The sequence below is a fragment of the Thunnus albacares genome, chromosome 18, assembly GCF_914725855.1.
Source record: "Thunnus albacares chromosome 18, fThuAlb1.1, whole genome shotgun sequence".
NCBI classification, from domain to species: domain Eukaryota; kingdom Metazoa; phylum Chordata; class Actinopteri; order Scombriformes; family Scombridae; genus Thunnus; species Thunnus albacares.
The window spans coordinates 24212037-24236384 of NC_058123.1; the positions used below are offsets into that span (position 1 = coordinate 24212037).

The 24348-nt window shown below is 38.5% G+C and overlaps 1 protein-coding gene across 3 annotated transcripts in view; it reads right to left on the reverse strand.

Annotated features, from left to right (window-relative positions):
• whrna (whirlin a) overlaps positions 1-24348 on the reverse strand; it is a 140093-nt gene that overhangs the window by 58857 nt on the left and 56888 nt on the right. For all 3 annotated transcript variants that reach the window (XR_006398802.1, XM_044333397.1, XM_044333396.1), the window contains exons 2-3: positions 20311-20529; positions 15671-15796 (exon numbers count right to left, since the gene is read on the reverse strand). Coding sequence is in view for 2 of the 3 variants with exons in the window: in XM_044333397.1 (XP_044189332.1) it covers positions 15671-15796; positions 20311-20529 (345 nt within the window). In the remaining variant the exon portion in view is untranslated. The remainder of the gene's footprint in view (positions 1-15670; positions 15797-20310; positions 20530-24348) is intronic.

A 24348-nucleotide genomic window follows, 5' to 3' on the forward strand; every position in this document is an offset into this window, starting at 1 on the left:
TACCTGAGAGAGAAACAACACAAAGTCTTCCAAATGCATTCCTATTAGAACTACTGCACCTTGTTCTGAGTCGCAACTATATACAATATGAATCCAACTGGTACCTCCAGCAAGCTGGGACTGCAATGGGGACAGCAACAGTTCTCTCTGTGGATTGGATTGATTGTGGGAAAAAGGGAAGAAACTGTTATATATGATCCCAATAACAATCCATATCACTCAAAGATAAACTATATAAACAGTACACTGAAGACATCCTGTTATTTTGGGAGAGGATGCAGGGGGAATTGATGGACTTTGTGTCATATCTTAACAACAGCTCAAGTTTCCTGAAATTAACCTGTGAACAAAGCACTGACAAAATCAATTATTTCGATCTAATCATATACAAAGATGAAACTGGAGCCATTCACACTTCTGTCTACCGAAAAGACATGGAACACAATTGAATATTGCATGCTGTTAGCAATTATCCCAAACATCTAAAGGATAATTTCCCAGTGGGTCAGTTTTTGAGGCTCAAACACAACTGCTCAGATCTTGATGAATATCACTGCGAAAAAATCATCATGGCTACCAGGTTCAAGGAAAGAGGCTATGTCTCGAACTCTATTCAGAAAGCCATGCAACGTGCCAATACCACCTCCCGCTCTGATCTCCTATCTAATACGCAAAAAACAAAAAATCCAAGCCAGGCTTGTTTCTCTACTGAATATAATCATTGTGTGTGTGTCAGTGCTTCACAAATAAAAGGGATACTCAAGAGACAATGGCATGTGCTTCAAGCAGAACAATCAGAACAATCAGGAGAACACCCACAGTTAAAAACATTGTCATGTACAAAAATATGACTCATAACAATACCATATGGCTGACCACAACTGCCATTTATAGATGTGGTAACTGTGTCTGCAACAACAGTACAATAAATACGAAAGTGTTCAATCATCCCTATACCTGAAGGAAAATTCCTATTTGGGAATTTATAAACTGTGAGTCGACTCATGTGATTTACATCTTAATATATCCCTGTGGTCTAGCTTACCTTGGACAACCCTAACGACTCCCTAAACAACAAATATCGGAGCACAAAACTGCAATACGTACAGGCAACATGGATTATGCAATTGCAAAACATTATGCTGAAGCAAATCACGGCTCACCTTCTTCATTAAAATTCTTTGGGACTGAGAAAGTCATGATGCCTACTAGAGGAGATGTTTTGAAGAGACTGGCCCAGACAGACACACTCAACACTACGACACCAAATGGACTTAATGATGACTTCAGCTTAATGTGCTTTTTAAGTTAAGACTTTTTGTAAAATGTATGTCCCTTTATTGCCATCTAGTGCATGTTCTTAATAGTGAATCAATGATGGCCAGAAACAGTGTTTTGTTAAGTTTATATTGTATATAATGCGGTTTAAATCAAATTTAACTATAGACTTATGATTGGTCCCTGTATCTAGAACCATGGGATAAGAAAAGTGATTAGTTCCTAAATAATTGGGTCCAACTCCCCGCTGTGTATTAACTCTGCCCTTGTAGATATGACCGAATTGAACCTGTATACTTCAAATGCTCTGAAGGCGGCTCTGTGCTGAAACACATAAGTGAAATGTTAGTATTTTGTCCCCCTTGACTAGCAAATTTGAGCTCTGTAAGCTGCTTTCTGTCAGGCCTGAGGGTCTTATTCACTGTACCACACTGTCTTTTACCTGTGACCTGCCAAATTACCTGTTTGTTTCAATAAATTCACAACATCTGTTCACTATTCTTCTCTTCTCTATTCTATGGTTTCTCGCGTATTACAATCAGTTGAACAGTGAGCTAAGTGCTGCTGAAATCTCAGTTTAGTCACACTTGCTGCTTGGTCTGATAAACTATTATTTGAAAGCTTTCAAGGTTTCTCATTGTATGAATAAGTCACAACACAGTGTGGTGATCAATTGTAACCCATCAGTTTGATCTCATTCAGTGAGGTTAATTTAGGCCCTGAAAATCTTCTTTCTGAATCAGCTCCTTGCTATAAGTGATGGAGTTCCACATAATGCTACAGGAGACTCTTCTGACTGGTGTGGAGTGGGTGGGGCTCTGTAAGAAAAAGGTGATGTCAGGTATTTCCATGGACCAATCAGAATGTAACAATTAGGGATGTCAACAGTTAACCATTAATTGGTTAACCACTGAGAATATTTTTGACCAGTTACGCATGTTGGCCTATAGCCTTAATGTTGCTGGGTTAGCGAGTGTCTCAAAGTCTGTTTATAATGTGTGTGTGTGTGTTAGTCAGTCAGACTTAAAAGTGTTTCGTTAGTCCAGCTTAATCTGCAGGAATTTCTGAAGGCTCGTGCAACGTGTTTTTCTGCCATGGAGGAAATAAATTCATGACGAGTAAAAAGGAGTCCAAAGTATCATCACATCTCTACTGCAGAAACAGAATATGCCAAGCTGCCAAATAGCACTGTCACAGATGATGAACTCAAAAAGACAAACAGGTAGTCATATAAATGCTGACTACTGGTGAAAATAATTTTTGACCACTTCCAAGAGCCTGGTAGGAGAGTGTGAGTATGTAACTATACTGTGATGTAAGTTATATTCAAAAAGTAACATTAACGTTATTTTCCAAAAACAGTTGTTGGAAAAGGAAGGAGTCTTATAGGGAGAGTCTTATAATCAGGGTTGGCTTATATTTGGGCCAATATGGTATGGTACTAGCATTATGCTGTACCACATTAAGAACAAGCACCCGGCTGCAGTCCGAGGATGGCTTGCTGTTGCAGCCAAAGATCACATCGCTGCTACCCGGGGGAGAAAGTGTGATGAGCCGCGGTCCAAGGCCATCACCCAGTTGGTGTGCTGAATGACTGAGACCAATATGCTGCCAATCAGTGTGGTAGAGGGTGAGGGATTGAAAGAGCTAGTTCGATACCTCGAACTACTTTATGCCACCGAGAGCTACTGTGACTAAATGATTTGACTAAGTCAAGCTAACCAGGTCAGACAAGCTAGCTCTGACCACCTCCTGCTGTACAGCTCTCATAAACGAAAGCTACATCACAACCTTTCTTAAAAATTAACTGGATAGTTACAGTTTAATGGATGTCTGTCTGTTGAAAGCAAAATTAACCAAAACTGACATCTCTAGTAACAATAAAAGAGTCAGAATCGAAATCCGATGACAGCTGTTGGGCGTTTCGTTTGATGTTACAGACGGGAGATGTTACTATCAAATCAGATAAACCACCATCATGAATTTTGAATACTTTTGAGTATTGAAGGTTTATCGATTTCTAACAAAGGATGAAGAAAACTTGTCAAAAACTGTCAAACAAAACAATAACAAAATATTCTCTATATTATACACTCACCAAGATTTCACTGGTTTTCACCTATCCTGTTTTATCCTCAGTTTTTTGTATTTTATGTGTGTGTGTGTATGGGTTTATTTGTTTATTATGTATGTATAGCAATTCTATGGAATTTGGGAACAACAAAAGACCTTTTTCACAAAAAAAAGTTTGACACAGTAGGAAAAGCACCTCATCTTATAAAATAAGATGAATGATGACTGAATTCCATTTAGCTGTCTGAGTTTCATTTCCAGTTTCAATTTCTTGCATGTCACTGTCATGACTCACTGAGACACTTGAATAGAACAGGGCCATTGTTAATGTTATTAGTAACACCAGTCCTGTGCTTTTCCTACTGTGAGAAATCAAAATGTCTGCTGTGAAAAAGGCCTATCATGAAAGGCATTTTCCATATGTGTATCTCAGAAGGAGTAAGATCTGGGTTTCCTTTAGTCAAACATTTGCCTTGATAGCTTTCCTTTATCATTAAATACTTGCTACTAGGTGTGCACAGCCTTCTTTTCTCCGTATTAGATTTTCTGTCCTTCTCACATCAGCATTGTGTGGTGATCAAAAGTATCCACTTGTTTGAAGATAAAATATTCATCAACATGAATTTAAAAACATGCAGTGAATGTGGCTCAAAGGGGATATACTCACGCTAAGAATGTGTATATTTTAAATAAATGTTGCCTCTGAGATGAACATAAAAACATGCATGTTCCCACTGTACACTGCAAAAATACCAAAAAACAAGAGAAATGAAAAGGAGCGAGCATTTGTTCCATCTGTGTGTGTGTCTCAGTGTGAGATGTGCATATATATCTGTTCAGTTGGCAAACATGACCATCACAGCACTTTAACAGTCACTTTCACAGCAAACGAGCAGTTTGCATTTATAAACGGCACCTTCTCAAAATCCAGACTATTTTCCATTTGTCCTGTCTGCCATTTGTATGTCTGAGCAGTTGCTGTGACTTAGTAGTCTGTGCCAACAGATACCATACAATCAACAGTATTTGGCTCAGTGGGGCGACTTATAATGTTGAGAGAGCTCTACAGGAGCCACATCACATCACAAAACCCTAGGGCTGTATTGCTGTTTGCTCCCTTGGCTTGAGCAGAAATGTGTGAGTGTGTGTGCTGTAGAGAACAAAAAAACATCAGAAATTTAAAAAAAAAAAAAAAAGTTTTGATACAACTCATTTGCAGCAGCTAATATGTTTTGTAGGAAACACAATGCCACCCAGATGACGTGTTTTTATCAACATAAAGATTCAGCTTTTTTATTCTATGTGTCCACAAAATGTTCACTGTCTGTGTTAGCCATTTTTTTCTGCTTCTGGCAACTAACAGTGCCATTACAGGCCCATTACAGGTGCCCAACCCTCCTCCCTCTGATTCTCCCTGATTATAAGACAGTCACCATTCCTGTACTGAAACAAAACTTTGCCAGTGAGCGTCATCCAGGCAGTCCAGCGTAATCCAGTTTCTCCAAAATATATTGTATCTGCAAGTGCAGATGAGCAGTATATAAACTTATTTTTAAGAGATATTGTTGGAAGAACAATTGTTTAGCTGTAGGGAAAGAAGACAGAAAACAGGATGCTGACTTCTTCAATTCTAAACCCCAACATTTACAATGAGCTAACCAACATTTCATGCGAGTCAGCATCCTGTTTATATCTTTTAACACTGTCTGTGTGGTGTACTGTAAGTGTGAAACTCTGTGTTATGAGAGTCTAACAATATTTTTTTTGCAATAAGCATGTTAACCCTTCATCACCAGCAAGTGTGAACAGTGTGATGTTGTCTAAGTGAAATGTATAGTTTATTTTCTAATGGGGAGGCAGCCATTCTTTTTGGGGTTTTTTTCCCCCTTACTTCTCCTTAATTAAAGATCCGCTCCATACATGTTTAAAGACATATAAAAGATGTACTGTACTGAGTGGATAATAATTTCTGATAGTTTTACTCCTTTACCTCATCAGAAATTCTTAAAATTACTAATTATTCCTTCTCCCTCATTCAAAAATCCAGAATATATGAAAATGCAAATTTTTATTTCAAAAGTTTAATTGCTGGACACAAGATGTCTTCTTCTTCACTGTAAAGTCCATTCTCAGTGTTTGAGCGCTGGAGGCTTCAAGCTTCCACATCACACTTGTGTAAGTTGCATTCTGGACCACAAGTGGCTTTCAAACTACTTGTGATGTCACAAATCACGTTGACTTGAAAAAATTTTAGGTGAGCACAGAGAAACTTTTCCCCTTCAGCAGATGAATGTGAAAACAGCTTTCTAGTGTCAAACTCTGCACATACATCACTCTGCACAGTGAAGCTCAAACATCCAAGTGAAGTAATGATAAGCAAAACAGACTTTGTGTGAAGTGGAGGGGGACTTTAAATTGTGTCAATAACTTTTCAGTTTTTGCTTCTTTTCTTCCACCCTTTTGGCAGTAAGAGTAATTACACAAACACTGTTGCTGTACAAACACACGTGCTTACGTCATAGGCTCCGCCATAGCCTACTCCATTGCTACTGTTGCAGCTGTAAAATGGTGGATAAATTGTTTTGAGCATCACCCAACCCTTGCAAAATGACTCATTTCACTATCAGTATTTGCCAATAACATTTGGAAAGTCTAGAGGAGCCACACGATTAAATCATTTTATCCCCATTCAAGTTAGCAGAGAGCTAATCGGAAGATAGCCACTCGGCCAGCGGAAGTCTCTGGTGCGCATACTCTGCCCATAGAGTGTGCGCAATATGCATTCATCCAGCCAGCGCGAAAGTGTCAAATCCAACACCAGAATGAAATCCTGTATACTCTGAAATACAGACAGATTTGCCTGGCATTGATGGGCTCAATCAGTATTTAGTGAACTTGTTTGGCGAGGGCTTAAATGTAACGGACATTCATTTATATGTGAATATGTTCCGCACTGTGGGTTTAAAAACTTGAAATATAATTACACAAAATTACACAAAGGCAAGAAGAACAAAACAACATTTAGAATGAAAAGACTTTAACATCAAGAGAGAGAAGAAAAGAAAAAAAAAATTAAAAAGCAGAGAGTGGGCAACTACTGGCATGGTTTTTATGTGAAGAGCAGCAACTGTTATTTACTCCTCAATGGTCCCTGGTGATTTGGGAAAATGAGGAAGTCCAGGTGCCTGTCAACAGGCCAGACTTTGATCAATGGGCCTCTGGGTAGCAATCACACTTTTCCGTTGTCTGTGTGATCTGCTGTTGGTGCATTTGTATTTGAATATCATGTTTATTAAAGCAGGAAATAAGGAACTGTCTTCTCTTTTCTGCCAGCACAGCAGGGTTTTTCTATTGGTGTGGGCGCAGTGTCATATATCTATAATAAGTGGAAATAAATGGCTTGCTTTGCTTCTGAAGTGCTCTCCAGCTGTGCAGCCAGAAATAGTCTAATGTAGAGCCCATCTCCATTTCACATTTCACAGCAGACACATAGAAGTAGAGTTTCTACTGTATGTGTACCTGCACTCTGTGTGTACTACTGAAGCACAGGGCCTTGATATTTTCTATAGGCAGTGTGGAGATCAGCTTGTTTTTATGAATATTAATTCATGAAATGTTTATTTTACAAGGACAGATACAAACACAAGGACATTGCGAGCAAATGGCTGTAGTGCTGTTATAAATTATTTTTAGCTAAAGTCAGCTAGTTGATAATGCCTGTCCTTGGAGAGGGCTGGTGCACAAACACATGGGGCTTGATGCTCAGCAGGGTTTGTTATTCTCTTTACCATGGATTAATATAGCATTCCTTATTCTCAACCAACCTGCCAGATACTGCCATGTACAGTATATATATGTAGTTATGACGGCTTGTATAAAGTGGCTGTTATTATGTGCGTTTTAGACTGTAACGTTAATGTTAAGTATACAGTGTGTATATAGTCTCTTCTATGCATATGTATAATCCAGTGTACAGTATGTGTATTAAATCTAGATGCCTAATCAAAAATAAAAATATAGACTGAAATGGTGTCTGCTTGGTTCCATTATTTTTCTATCACTTCACAATGATACACCTAATTTTAAGTTCTGTCAAGTGAATGTTGACCAATCGGACACTTTTACCAAGAATATCATGATTGTACACTACAAAGTAAAGCTCAATTATTGACATATCAGTGATAAAACAAGTGATGAATGTGGCATATAGTCCATATTTTTTAACTATTTAAAGGTGATCACAGTTCCAAAGTTTGAGTTGAGACAAATATGCAGCAAATAGTTAATGATTCATGGAAACATAACTATTAAAAAGACCATGGGTGCAATCCTGTTAATGATTTATGTTATTAATTGTGTAAAGTTTGTTTGTTGTAATAGCTGCCCTTATTTCAACCTTTCATTAAACTGAAATTAAACATCATTTGTGGTATGAAGGAGAAAAACCGCTGCAGGTAACACTGAATCACTGAATGTCTGCACTGTCTGTATGTTTTACACTGATGCTGCTGTTTGGATTTTATTATTTCTGTCCATGTCTGCTGAATCCTGTTTTGATGTTCTCTTCAAGAGCAGCAGACTCAGTCCAAGAAGTTCCCCTCAAGGGACAATAAATCTTTCCTCTTCTACTTTGGCCACATTATATTAGTCTACTTTGTTCTTATCAGGAGTTATTTAATATGTAATGTCCGACAAATTCTGTTCATCTTTTTTTCCCTGTCAGTATAACTCTGTTAACATATTTTCTACTAATTTACTATAAAAACAAATTATGAAAGTAATCCCTTTATCAGGTACACCATTACAGATAATTGGCATTATACTTTTGCTCTGTGCTTTCTTGTTATATATCTCAAAAGAAAATAACACAGCAAAGAGATGCTGAATCTGTGGTGGTCACTGCTCAAGATATCTTTGTATTTCACACTAATACCTAACACCTGCAAGTACCAGCTACCATGTTATAAACTAACACTGATCAATCTGTACCGTGGTTGTATGCAAGTGTTGTCAAAAAAGACAGTAAAACATTGTGGGGTAGAGTTGGATCTCTGCAAAAAGTCACACATATTAATAATAATAATAATAACAATAACAGGTGTACCTCTGAGAAACTGCATCTTTTTTTCCTGGTTTTGCTGTGATAGATGATCCTGATTTGATTCAAAACCTTTAAGTCAGTTGCACCTCACAGTCTGTACATCACCCTCAACCTCCTACAATCAATGAGTCAGGTATTTACACAGAAAACGAGGAACTACTGAGTTAAATGTGATGAGACCAAATGGTGGCCTCTTGGCCAATATGAAAAACAAAAACAACATAGTTATCTATTCATGCCTATGTTAATGAGTTGGGCTCATCTTTTTCAGGTTGTCACAGATTCTCAGTCATGTGATTCATATAATACATACATGTAGTTAATTTGCTAAACATGCTAATTCATTTAAGTTTTGCATGTTTGTGACACTGTCCCTGCTTAGGGATCTGAGGATGCACTAATATGAGTTCACGAGATCCGAAATAAACAATCATTTCAAAACCAAAATCTTCAGTCTTTCATTTCTGATATCATCAGCTAACCACTGGATGAACCATGATTTGGTTTTGAACATATACCAAATATAAAAATTGTCCAAATAAACACCAAAGTGTTGCACTCATTCCTGATTGAAGGCATTACAGATTTTTTTTTCAATCTGTTGGTAAGAAGGCCAGTTGTAAGAATCAAATAAGAGGTGCACAAAGTCTACATGAAGGATAAAAATGGCTTAATTTTGATAGATAAATGGTGGGAAAGTTTTCTAGTTGTTCAACATCATGTTCATTTTCATATATCCCTGTGATTTTTAGATTGGATAACTATTTTTGATGGGAGCTCAGAAATGCAGCTCTAGTAAATTTTCACATGCAATAGAGGATATGCAGACACTCAATCCTAGATTCACCAGAAATGATCTAGGGAACCATCAGACTCTCAAGGCACATTTTTGGAAAAATGCTCTTTTAAAGACTATATTTATAAAATGTCTGCTTTATCGGACCACTCACAGTGAAAAGAGACAGAAAAGATGGGCAAGAGGGAATGTAACAAAGCAACAAAAGGATCCAGGTCAATTTAAAACCATTATGGCAGAGCCACCAGGACAGCCCAGAAGTTGCTATTTTAGATTCGTTTTTATACCCTTTTATCTTTTCCTATGAACTGGAAGTAAAGTGACTCTAACTGAATTTCCCCCTGACCATTTCAGTGGCTTAACATGCTTGCTGTGTTTGGAAATGTTTTTTTTGACCGTGTAAAAGAATAGTGCATCAAAGGCTGGTCAGTATCAAATATGATCAAAAATTATTTTTTGGTCTAAAATCTTTTCATTAGTTGGGAGACTCCAATGTTTGTATTACATTTGTAAATAGTACTAATCCATATTTTAAATTAGTTTTTCAAACCAGCTGCAACATCAAACACTTAATATGAGGATTTTTGTAGCAGTGTATTGTAGCAGAGATACATTGAAATAGAAATACTTTGGAAAAAATATAAGACCTAAAATCAAACCCTGAGGTGCTCCAAGTTATATTGGTTGAGTGTGAGTTTTTAATTTTGTATGGAGTTTTCTTTAAGAAGAAGCCATTAGATTTCAGTTTCATTTTAGTATTCTGACTACTGTGCAAAAAATTCAGACAATCCGTGGAGATGTTGTGATCTTCAGGTCACACCGAGGACACCAAGGACATTTACTTTGTCAGTAACTAAAACATTGTTGAAACTCATTAAGCTGCAATAATGTTTCTCCATTGTCTAGATGGCTAAAGCAAGCAAGACCTTTTCAGCTATTCATTGTGGTTAAAGAGAATAACACACACACACACACACACACACACCTGCACCTTGTTGCTCGCCAAGTCCCTTTTTTGTCCTGATTTGTTTTATGCTCTTTCAGCAGGATTGCTTTATCATCAGAGAGGATGGAAAATCACCCCTGTGCAAATTGAAAATACTTGGCCTTAATCCATCTACGTGTTTGGGGCTCTCTTTATTCACTTAGACACAGCCTGTGTGTGTACACAGCTTATATGTGTGTATTTACATTTGAGTAAAAGGCAAACAATGAGAAAGTGGGTCTGAATACATATATTCTTACTTGCTGACTTAAACAAAACCTCTTTAATTATGAATTTACCAAATGCTTGATGAACCTACAACAATATGAAATAGCAGCACTTGAATACTTCTTACAGACTTTCAATAGTGCCCAGTTGCCTCTCCTGTTACTTTTATGTGTGTGACTGTGTTGACGTCACCGTAGACATGACCTTTTTCCCTCTGCGTTAATCAAATTAAACCAAACCAGGCAGATGTCAACAAAAGGGCACTGGGCAGGGTTGACCTTTCTCCCCCTTTTGAGCGTGGTGAGTGGGAAGAGGTGCAATTCGGGGGAAATTAGTAACTAGTCAAAGTCTGTCCTGTCACTTAACAACACAAATACCTACAGCCTGCATTCATCCAAACTTACACATGCATATATTCAAATGCATTATCACACACATCTGAATGTGGACCTTAATTGGTAAGATGGTCAGTCTTTGCAATTATTTTCAACATCCATTAACATCCCTCCTCACTACAAAGCCACATTACTGCTACATACTATTAAATAACATTTTAAAAACAGGTTTTATGAGGCTTCCTGTTGAAAGGGGAAGCAGCAGGCAAGCAAAGCGGTGAAGTAACATTTTCTCTGAGACAGATCGAGGCAGTGGCATCTTGGCAGTGTGATGATCACAGAAGCCTTGAAGCCATATAAGCCATCTACCATAATCATCCAAGCTAGATGAAAACCAAGAAGCAGAGTGTGAAGACAGTCTACTGTAGGGTTAGGAAACGTCTTCTCCCACTGAGGACTGACAATCAGAGACGTCTTAAGCCTGTATGAGTCTCTGCCCTGACACTATTCAGGGTGCACAATGGTGCCCTCTGAGCTATCTCACAAAGAACACATAAATTCAGGCTCAGCTTCTTGGCTCTTTTTGTGATAAGAAAAAAGTTAACTTAAGAATATGAAAAAAGTAATTTATATTGAAGGTGAATAATTATCACATTTATTTATTCTCAGGTTATTACAATGTCAAAGTCTTAATTACAAAGTAAAACCTGTACAAGAGCCATTCCTCCTGTTCATGAAGCTCAGCTAGAAAGGTTCAGGAGGTGTCATATGCTCTTATCCTTATATATTTCTTATACTTTCAAACAAAAACATATCTAGTCAAAAACTGAGTAATTGATTATTCGACAAAACATTTCAGAGCTAGTTTTCTGCCTCACAGCAAATCAAATGTCTTTTTCAGGATTTTAAAAGAGCACATGGTACCTATTTTGTTGAGACAAGATTATGTCCAGACATCCATCAGCTTGATGAGATGCTGATGGCTGTACCTTATTTGAAAAGTTTCTGCTTTAAAATAAGTCTCAATGAAGGTGTAATATGTGATATTTTTAGCCTGAATGGCTCTGTTGGACAGTTGGTCATTCAGTCAGTCCACCACTTTGGTGAACATGGTAAAAATTAAACCTGATTAACATCAGCATGTTAGCATCATCATTGTGAGGATGTTGACATATTGATGTTACTCACTTGTTTCACTGTCTGGTGAGGATGCAGGCTCAAGTAGGCTTTGGTGCCACAGTACTGGGTTAATGCTAATTTTGTTAAAGAATGTATGACCACGCAGGGATCCGACTGCACACAAGCCCCATAGCTCAGGATGATCAAACACTATAGACCACTGTGCAGCAAGAGGCCCATCATCCAAATGTTATCAGTGTTGCCATTTAGTGTAAATATAAAAACACTGACAACAAGGCATGAATTAATCAACACTGACATCACTTTAATGTCGTAAACATTTTCCAAAAATATAGTTTTGATTAGAAAATACAGCTGATTAAACAGGGTCGGTTCTGTTCTCCAAATTCCCAACTGACTATTTCAGTAACAAGGCAAACTGACGGCTTGAAACTTAATTACATTCCCTTAAATGTTCTTTCCATTTTACATTGAAGTAATTGCAAAATAATATGCAGCCATCTCTTCCACTTGCATGCAATTATTTCTCATTAACAGGTACTGTAGAATAACAAAGCACAACAATCACCACGCCAACATCAACCGAGAAGGCCAAAGTGGGAATCAATAGCTTGACTGAGGTTGCCAACAACAACTTCATAGAGGATTTTACTGAATACAATTGCTTATATTCACATCCACTAAATATCAAGTCCTGTGTATTTTCTAAATATCCCGAAGAACATTGTTTACAAGACACATTGTTTAATGATCTTGTCTTGGGGCGCAAACAATGCCAGAAACACCAGTTAAACACCTTCGCTGCTGATGTCAACAGGGAGAGTTATTTTGAATAATTAGCTCCTTAGAGATATTCTACAGGTATACTCCAGATCCATATTAATGGACAGTTCAGCTAGACGTTAAATACCATGACCTGAGATTTCTGAGTATTATTATTCAATATTTATGTCTCTCTCACCTATTTCCTGCCTACCTGAGTGAGTGTGTGCACACTAACTACAAAATGTGTCTCTGCCCGGATGTGGGAAGTTGTCAACGTCTGTGCTCTCTCTCCTTCTCTCTCTCAAACCTCCCTCTCATTCTGTTGAGACAGTGAACAGCATCTGGCCCTGCGGGTAAAGCCAGGTGTGTACTGAAGCATCTCACCAAATCAACAAAAGCATTGCTGAAACACATCACACCAGACAGGAAAATGTGCTCTATTTAAATCTTCGCTTCTTACACTGAACACTGGCCTGTTTGGATATGCTTTCTTGCACTGGAAGCTGCATTACCTTGTTTTTTTTTTCCAGTGTTTACAAATGATGAAATTCCACATCAAATACCGAGCTACAAGGCACCAAAACAGAAAAGGAGGGGTGGGGGGGAGGTGGGGGTGTCTAAGCTCTAAAGACTCAGGTTTGACACTTTCCGAAACACATTCCTCAAAAGCACACCGCAGCTCAGCATAAGAAGCAGTGTTAAATAGTTCATACATATGAAATAAAGAAAAGAACTTGCAGGGGGGAAAAAAAAACAGCAGAAGAGCAGAAACAGAAAAAGGGCAAGACAAGCACATGTCATATCACAGGATATTAAAGCCTTTTCTACCTCCTGTGTTTTCTTTCCATCCTTTTTAATAAGATGCCTTTCTAGTCGCTAACAACACTCCACATCAAGATGCTGTGCTCAGTGTGTGTGCACCTGTGTGGGCCTTCTAATAGGTATCTGTGTAATTGGCTGGTTGACGTGCTGATAACTAACAGGCATGAGATGAGGAGCTCAGGGAGACATCCTCACTCTCCTTCTGTTGCCATGTCACCATGACAAACACACGTATGTAAGCAAAGCAGACAAAGCTGTGCACTCTAAAGATGGATACTGCCTAAAAATGTCTAACATGTACATCTATCCTGCACCCGCAATTTGAAACAAGCCTCTACAGTATATGTGAGATGTGTTACCATGTATGTTAGTCAACTAAAAAGTTGTGTTTGCTATTGCCTTAACGTTATCATTTAAACAACAGCAAAAGAGGTTTTGTGTGGAAAGCTATTGAGTTTTTCTTTCCCTAAAGGGCACTGAAATAAATTGTTTTTCAAAGACTATGATTTTGTTACAAAGTCTAATAACACCCCCATGCCAAAATACCTTCCCAGTTAATTACTCATGTTATGAAAGTCATTCATTCATTCACTCACTCATTCATTCATTAAATCATCCATTCATTCATTCATTCATTCATTCCTTTCCTTTCCCTGCCACCAACTCTCACAAGGAATAAAACCATTTGTCACAGAGGTGAAGTTGATAAAAATCTTAGTTTTAAGTGGTCATCTCTAAGCTGTTTCACATTGTTTTACATTATCTTTATCTATTATATAGTATTGACAGCTATTGTATATGGAGAAACTGACCCTTACATTAAAACTTTAATATGATCAATATGTAAAATACTGGAAAAACTGACTAAATATACTGTATGTTCCTATGATGTAACCCATTACATATGTCACTGAAAGAGACAACAATAATGTTGCCTATGTCAACCCACTCTTTTTGTCTGAAAATATCAATACAAATAAACTTGCAGAAGTGTAGGGAGTAGAGTCACAGCACAGCGTATCAAAGAAAATAGCATATGTTACTTTCTAATTTGTTCAAACCCCTTAAAGCAATTATTTTTGGCATCCCATATGGCGAAGAAAAAGAGGAACAGCAGGTTGGCAAAGAATAGCCTAAAGTAGTAGGAAATGTGAGTGTATACATCAAAGAAAGTGGCATATCGGAATAACTTTCCCTCTGTTGTCATGTCACTGTGACAGAATCAGGAAACAGGAAATTTCACTACCAGTCTGAGATGTTTGTATTCTAGACAGAACAAACAGTAGGCGTGAAGTGCAAATCTGATTCAACTAAGACTAAGGGCTGTCCCACCGGTTGGAGAGATCTAATCATGGATAGATCCAGTGCTAATACACCCTGAACACCGATGGCTGTTTGGCACTTTTAATGCATTGCATGCTCTGTACTTGAACCTGACTTCCTTATAAGGAGAGCAGATGAAAGGAAAGATTTTCTTGTCAGGAAACAATACTTTTGTAAAATAAAAAATTATAATGCATGCTGAATTAGTTTAAAAGCTCCTATTTTATTGCTAATAACATGGTAGTTAGTTGGCAATATGTTGAAAGGGGCTGTTACTAGGTGGTTGCTAGGATTGTTCTAGGTGACTGCTAGAGAATTAGAGAGTGGAAGCCGAGGGGTTTGGGGTGGTAGCTCATATGTGTCTGATTGTTTTTGAAGTGACCTGTAGGGGGTTCCTCTGTGGTTTCTTTGTGTGTTTGATGCAGTTGCTTAGCAGCTGCTAGGATGTTGCTGTTTGTTCTATACAAGCCTTGATAGGTTGATAGGGTATTAAAGGCATATGACAATCTAAATGGTTCTGAAAAAAAAAACAAGATTTATGCTAATTTTGCAAAAGTTATAAGATGACATGCAACCAAAAGTAATATAATGAGACTCATATTTTGATATATCATACATGTATTTGGCACCAAAACTGTGTGAGAGGCCTCAGAAAAAGAGGAATAATAGGCCAATTATGGAAGAGAGGTAGAGTGTGCATTCCCCTGCAAGCACACCAACAAAGAGCAAATCATGCCAATAACTAAATCCTTATCTATCCTTATCCATCTTCAAAGTGAGAGTGTGTGGGAGACAGCGAGTGAAAAGATAGATTGAAGTGATACCTTGAGTCCTCCACACTCTGCTGCTGATCCCTGGTCCACTCCAGTGATGTAAATACCCAAAGCATATTCAGCTCCCCCCCGGATCATTAGACCCAGAGACCGGCCGTCGTCCAGAACCAAGTTGACCTATTAAAGACAGACAGAGAAATAGATAAAGAAGGCAGAAGCAGGGGTTAAATATCTGAAACGGTGTGAAACAGACACTTCTTAAATATCAACATTTTAAATGGCATTTTGCAGTCTCAATTGTGTCGCCTGACGCGCTGCCAGATCTGCCTGCGGTGTCGGGCTGTTCACAATGAAAGGGATGTGGAACACAATGCATAGAGGAAATGACAGCTTTGCTCTGAGCCGGGATTTGCAGGCAAAAATAAAGAGTTTCAGGAGCTACTTCAATGTGGTGACTCAGAGCCAGTAATGAGGAGGCAGAATCTGTTTTGATTGGAGGAATGACTGTTTGAATTGGTCAATCGGTTTGTTTACAGGGCTCGTCTGTGCCACTCCCCCTGATAAGCAGTGCAGACAATATCTGATGCTGTTTGAAGGAATAATCCACCAACTGAAAATACTGGATAGTTACAAGATATCTCTGCGATTAACATACTGGCGCAGAGAGTTAATTATACCTACAGGAAATACATGACTGTAACAAAATGATTAATCTACTTACTGCATTTGTAATAATGTCTATTTAAAAAAAGTAATTTAATCTTTTACTGTATTTAGTCAGTCATTTCTGACCTGGAAACAACAGAAATTAGAGCAAAATGAGTTTACTGGTTTAAAATTACAAACGTCTTGAATTAAATGAAATTCTAATAAATTATGTGGACAGAGGTGGACAGCAATGCCAGATTATTTCACTTGTTTTAAAGGAGAACAAGTTTTCATGTTGTCACATACAGCATGTGCAGCATGTCAATGAAAGATAGCAATTAAAAATTTAGCTTAGTTGGCAATGCCTGAATCAAACAAAAAGTCAACTTCAGTTTCAGCATCTGCAAAGTTGTGATTAAGCGGTGAAGATATAACCAAACAACACAGATCAATGCAACCTCCCACTCCTATTCTTCTGCATTCTGCACACATCAGACATAAGTTCACAAATCAAGATGTGATGCATTTAACGGTAGAGTGGACCTGACACATCTCAATGACAGTGAGTCCAACAAGCAGGAGGTAGGACTAGAGCAACAGCACTCGGCATGCAGACGAGGACCTGGACCGAGAGGCATCACATCACAATTCTTACATTTTGGAGATCTTCAGCTTCAACACGTACACAGTTTGTTAGCTCTAATGGTTTCATTTCCATTTCAATTTATTTAACAATGTGAAAGCTGATCAATCTGTTAATATTTTCAAATTCTGTGTTAAAACTAATCTTTTTAGCCTTGCATTTATATTGACTTGATTAACTTATTTTAGTACTAAGTTACTTACATTTATAGATCTTTAGATTGTATTATTTGCTGTGATCATGCTAGTTTTATCAAGGGTCATATTGGCTCTCATAATGTAATAAGTTGACCTCCAGGCTGCTGTCACATACATTGATCTATGAAAGCCTTTGACTGGTTTGACCCTTTCTGCAGTCTGTTCGGGAAGCTGTAGGGTTTGATGAAGGGTTGATTTGTTTGATTCTATCCCACTGGCAGTGATGGCAGGTATGATGTGCTTTGTTCAGTCAGTTCCTCAGAGGTGTCCCTTAACTCTGCAGCTATAGGTTTTGGCCCTTGAGCTTTTAGCTTTAGGTAATTTGGTAATCTTCTCATACTATATGTGTTCACTGCACACAACATTACAGGTTGATGATTTCTAATTCTTTACTTGGAACACACACACACCTCAACCTAAGAGTTGAAATGTTCCCCTCTCTCACCTGCACTGATACCTGTACAGTACTATAATTGCAATGAAGCTCTGCACAATACTTCTTAATGACATTTAAAGGTGCCTACCCAACCTTAACATCAAAAGTAAAAAAACATCTTTGTATTGTACTTCATTTATCATTCGCTATTGGCTGCTTGGATGAGCTCACCTCAGAATATACATTTGGAAAGAAAAGAGACCACATTTAAGTTTATACTGCCCACTGGGAAAGGTTTAGCGGTAGCTTAGCAGTGCCAAACTTTAAATTGAGTTTTTTCTCCAGCACAATGAGGCTTTGATTACTTGGTGTGATCCTAATACAGCTGTCTCTTGCCAAGATTGAAAAGGGGGAATCAGTTGCACTCTGGCGACTGCAAGCTGTGCAAATATCTCTATTAAACAATGTCAATTTCATCCCTCTTATATTCCTGCTGGTGTAGGTTTGGCATCTGGCACTGAAATCTTGCTTTCATTCAGTGCATATGGCACTGCAGCTCTTCTCTTTTAATAACAACTATCTGCATATTGGAGGTAAGCCAGCAACCTTTGCTGAGTGGGAATATGGAGGCATTCATGTTCTCTGTGACATTTATGCAGGACATAGAAAAATAGTCTTAATTATCTGACTCATCCTTCTGTTATTGGCAGCACATAGAAGCTCTTATAGTTCATAGTGTTCCCTGGCATCAGCTGTTATCATGGAATTAATGAAATATGCTCTTTCTCTCTAAAAGGAGCCCCAGCGGTCTAATGTCTCTGATTTGTAAGCAATGGAATCTGTGGTGGCATTCATAGAGCCTTTGTTTGGGATAGACATTTAATCACCTGAAGTGTATTGTTCATATTGAGTGAAATTAACACTGCATGTTTGAACAGCTAAACAGGACATTTCCCCTCATGATAGCCAATTACTACATGCTAAAAAGCTACCTGAGCTAGCCCTGTTTCTAGCAATTTACCCCCCAAACACCAGAGACATACTGCTACTGCTACATAAAGCACAGGAAAGAAATAGGAGCAGCAGTTTTGACCTCTGACACTGTGTCCTATATAACGCAGCATTTTAGTCACCCCTAAACTACAAAGCTCCTGGAAACTGTTCCAACAGAAAGTGGACTGAAAATGTTCAGATGACAGATTTTTCTCTCAGATTGAATAGCAACCACCTGAAAATTTCAGACAGCTCCCCCACCTCAAACCCAGAAATGGATATTAATTTCTTTTTAAACAGGAGCAAGGAGCTGAAACTATTTACTTGACACTAGATTAATATTTTGTAAATGTTATCTGCATGGCACTAATTACAGTCTGCACTGACGGAGCTGAAGCTGGCAAGATTAATGCCTGGCTTTCAAGTGATGAAAAATTGAAAGTTCTAGTGTAATAAATCTTTTAAACAGCTCTGACAGCTCCTTCCCTGCAGGTCATCAGGTGTTGACAGGCTGGAGTTTTGTGGGACTGAAGGTCCAATTACTGTTATTGTTTAAGTTTCTGAAAAAAAATCTGCATCCATCATTTTTTGTCCATTACTGTGTCTTACTATTATAATTTGCTTTTGCTCTTCCCAGCTGCTCTCAAAGTCACCCCGGTTGGACATGTTGGAAGCGGATAATAACGTGACTTGCCGACCCTCTAAGTTCTTTAACAGCCATTAAAACTGGGCTTTGCAGATATAATTGCAGCATGATTCTACAAATGCATGACCTTTTTTTCTCAAATATATAAAGAAAGTGGCTGTGGTGGGTAGATTGGGAGAAATTTAGTGTTTCAAGAACTGCCAGATTAAACATCAAAAGCATGGACTGATGATAGCCTGCGTTTTGTGTGTTTGCCCAGTCAGGTGTACAAATGGTTAATGTCAATGTTCAAGTTCAACAAGAGTTCATGTTCACTTTATTTTCTGATTCATTCATGGACTGCAATGACTGAAGCTAAAGTTGTATGATTGCTTTTCCCTTCCTTCAAGTTCATATAAAAAAAATATTATGAAGTCATGCACAAAACCAGGCCCTGCAGTCACAGAGTTGGAGTGTGAGGAGTTCCATGATAGAGTTAAGTCAAGTGGAGATCAGAGTCAAAGGCAGAGCACGGCGAAAAGGACTTGTTGAACTCCATCAGAAAGTGAAGAAGTGTCCATAACTAGGCTGAATGTGAACAGAAGAGTTATCATTCTTTTCTCAGTATTTCTCAGTCCCGAGGCCGCTTCACAGCATGACGCCGGTTACAGAAGCAAAATTTTAGTTGATGCCCTTAGAGAAAGCTGGAAATGACTTTTTAAGGATGTTTGTTACAATATTTATGATTAATGGATCAAACTGTTTTAGATTTCTTTGCTTACTTTAGCATGGCTTAATTTATTCTCACCATTTTACATTCTTCATGAATATTTGATTTTATTTTTCCAGTGTTTATTTTCAAAGTTAAAAAGAAATTTGAGAAATTATACATGTAAGTAATATGTTGTAAGCAACTTTTTTTTGCAAGCAGAAACTGTTATAAGTGCATAATGGATGTAAGGAATGTCAAATGTTTTGAGTGTATGAAATTATTTATTAGTTAATATCGGAGTCATCTATAAATGATTTAAACTTATAAATTATAATCATAAACAATCTGTGGATATGTTATCCAAAAGTAGAATATTTGCTTGTGTTCTCCTGATAGTATTATTTGTAAGAGGGGGCCTCTGACTGTTGTGCAAAAAAAAAAATGGAGGCAAAACACAAGCTGCTCCATTATTCCAGCACCCTGATGTTTTGTTTCACCTTCTTTTCATCTCCGTCCTGCAGTAGCTGCATGTTGCTGCGTCGCTGGCTGTCAGTTCTTCTCAGGGTGGCACTCCGATGCTCAGGCAGGTCAGGAGGAGGGGACACACTCCGACCCTGAGGGTCAACCCAGGTATAAACATGGTTGGTGACATAGCCGCCTGGAATCCGGCCGACTGAACGTACAGAAAGACAAAGCTTTTTACTGCCCTTCAGCACCTGAGGAGAGGAGAGGAGAGGAGAGGAGAAGAGAGGAGAGGAGAGGAGAGGAGAGGAGAAGAGAGGAGAGGAGAGGAGAGGAGAGGAGAGGAGAGGAGAGGAGAGGAGAAGAGAGGAGAGGAGAGATTCAGCCCACGTTAAACACAAGTAAAACATTTTTCTATTCTCAGAACATGTGAGTATACACAAATCCACATGTCAATCAATTTTATCTTATTTTATAAAGCCATAGCAAACACCCACACACATACATGCCCATGGTGTGGGCCCAGACACACCGTGTGGTTGCAGCAGTGAATATTGAAGTGAGACACAACACATAAAAAGGCTGAAAGGGATATTTAGGAGAAAATTAAAGATTACATAGAAATAATCCATTTTTGCGATGCTTCTCCACCATCCAAACCCCAAATGACCAAACACCTACCTACATACACACACACACACACACACACACACACACACACACACACACACAACAAATACATTTCTACTGAAAATTGCTGTTGGCTGTGCCTCATTGCCTTCTGATAGCTTGCTGTATGTGCAATCCCTCCGCAGATCAATATATTCCCATGTGCCCGGTGGTCTGGAGAAATCAGACTGAACAGGGCTGAAGGTCTTAATGCTCAAACCATCTTTCTGCAGCAGAAACACAAAGAGGACCTCTGTTTTCAGACGAAAAATGATCACGAACACTCCTGATTTCAAAACTGACATCACAAACAGACAGTTTACTCCTGCAGCAACCACTTCATGAGTTTTGAAAGCACAGGAAAGGTCTCTATATGGAAAGGCTTCATTTTGCGACCATCAATGTGTGTTATAGACTACAGACATATCAAATCAAAATTATTCCTCCATGTCAGGGCCCTAGTTGCAATAGAATGCATAGGCAAGGCATCTTTTTACCCAGTAACTATTTATAGCTCCATCTCCAGCCACTTCTATCAGCAATCTCATTCCTTCAGTCTTTACCAAAATCTCATGAGCACTGTCGCGGGATAGAACCAATCGAAAGGTTTAGAGCTCTCTTCTCACCACTCTGGGAAAGTAAAAAGCCTCCGTTACTGCAGCCAAGGAACATCAGATATCACAATCTGATAGAAAAAAAAAAAAAACATCATCTGCAAATAGGTGAGATATCACCACAGCTGCCTTGACATCCTGTACATGAATAACCAGCAAACAAGAAGGGTGACTTGGTGCACACTTACTAATGTACAATACTAATGTTGAAGGTGATTAAATCTATGCCTCAAATGAAAACGCACCCCTCACAGCTAAGACTGCAGAGAGACTTGAAATACAAGCTACATTCTGGACATGCTTGACCTTCTGTTGGATAAAATCAAACCTAAATGCTTCCTGATTTGATTTTAGGTGATCAGTCATCGCTTGACATCCCTGAAAACCACAAACACATTGTGTTGTCATTTCTACTTGATGAAAATGTCCTAGTTCTCTCTCCATTTAAAACTCTCTCTATGCTAAATATATTCATAGCTGTCAATTGCTTGAATTAATGTTACGTTTGAGAGAAATATTAACTATTGGTGTACCTTGACTTTCACTATGAATAAAAAGTCCAGTACAAATTAAATATATTATTATTATTACTATTATTGTTGTTGTTGCAGGTTGTACAGCCTTATGTATTTCTGCTGTGTAATGTCCCATATGTAATGTTTCATACATACAAGGGCATAGGTTTGGTTTTAAAGGGGCCTTATTATGAAAAACACTTTTTCAGTGCTTGTGTGTATATATTTGGGTCTCTGATGTGCTTATTCATGCACAAACTTGGAAATAAAACATCCCAGCCAGTTTGGTGTGGGCTGGCTTGCTCTGTACTCTTGTGATTCAACAGGCCATTCAGATTTGATGCCCCCTCTTACATTATTTGGGCCTTCATTGGCCCAAATGAAAATTTGTACTGCCCCCCCCCCCCATCCATGCCTCTATCTGAGTCTCCAACTACTAAATTTCCTGAGGTCTGCCATGTTTTTCTCACAAATGTCAGCCAAGACCTGGCTAAACTAAACTAAGCTAAGCTAGGCTAGGCTAAGGGCGTAAAATGTGCGCGTATTGCAGGGCTGGACCGAGGGACAGAGCCGCTGCTTGCTGACAGATGGCTGATGAGCACCGTCCAGCTCTGGAGGAGAGAGCCAGGGAGCAGAATCGAAGAGTCCTGTGTTGCTGCTGTCTCATCATCTGGAGGAATAAACACCCAATTCTTCTCTAATCCAGAGCAGTTTACCAGTGGAAGGAGTTTATTTTTTAAACCTTTGGGATTAAGTGGATTCATCTTCATACTCGCTTCTCACACACCGCCTCAGCTGCTGTCATCAATAATAAACATCTTAAATGCTGGTGAGTTTATATAATCTTAAAGTAGATATCTGTGTGTATAAACAATAACGCCGCTGCCATATTTATGCCTTTAGATGACATTAGAGTGTGGATGGAACAGCTACAATGTTAGTATGGCTCTGATTGATCTGAACTCCATTGAGAAGACAAGCATTTTAAAAGTTGTTTGCTTGTCATCTTGTGGACAGACCTGACAGCATGAATTCAGACTTTTTAGAAATCGGCATCATGATGCAGTTATTTCGGCATCCATTTATTTCAATTAGACCACAGCAAAATCTAAGTTTATTTTGGGTTCATTCAGGCTGAGCTTCAGTAACATCACCGCGCTGGTTGGGGACTAGCTGGCAGTTTGGGGCGAATAAATGCAAATGACACAGTCAATGTCGCGCGAGTAACAGAAGGTGTGTTGGTGTGTTTGCTGCACTGCTCATTGGCACCGCTGTTTTCTCTGGCAACCATGTTTCTCCGGGTTTCATGCTCAACAGTTGCCATGGTAGCTAGCACACCCCGCAAAAAAAAGAGTGGGGTGAACTCAAAACAGCTGTTCTGAAAAGGCCTGTTTACACCAGATGAGAAGGCTGCTGTGGTGCTTGATCCTTGTGGTATTTTAACCAAAGAAAGTCAGAGACATTTTATTAAGACCCCAGGGAACTGTGTTAACTTGTGGAAAAGGGGTATAATATGGCCCCTTTCATTTTGGTAGGGATATTTTTTGTTGAATGGGCAAAATCATTGTGTATGTGTACTTGCTCTCTATCACTCTATCCACTCAAGAGTTTCATAACAGAATCAGTGATGCTCAAACCTATCTTTAAAATAATCTCCAAAACTTTTGATTGTATTATCCTGAACTTCTGAATAGATCTTTCACTACCACATCAGAGCTCACCTGAGAGGCTGCGACTCACCTGTCTGTGTGTCTCTGTGCTGCTGCTGACAGGATTTTAATAATGAAATGATGACTGACAGTCACAAAGGAATCAGTTGGACGAGCTGTTGCTAATTTAGCTTATAAATAATGTTCATATGCAATAATAACTCTGCTCTTGATCCACTCATGGAAAGGAGGAGATAAGGCATTAAATACTAAATATTTCTCACACTACTTTCAAAGATTAATGTTTGGACTAATTACAGAACATTCTTATTAATTAAGTAATAAGATTGTTACTGACACTTTGGTTCTTCTTTCAAAAGGACTAGATGTTGCATTTGGGAGGAATTTTCACCAACAGAAATGAAGTTGTTTAATTAAACAGCATGTCTGAGCAACAATCACAAATTAGCTAACAACACCTAAAGCCTGAAATTAAATATAATATCAAATGATCTTAGTTTTGTCCTGTGAAGTTGTTTTCAATTCTGTGACATCTGGAACATTTAAACTATAAACATGAACCTCTTCAGATTCTCCACCTCACCGACTCCACTACTACTACTACT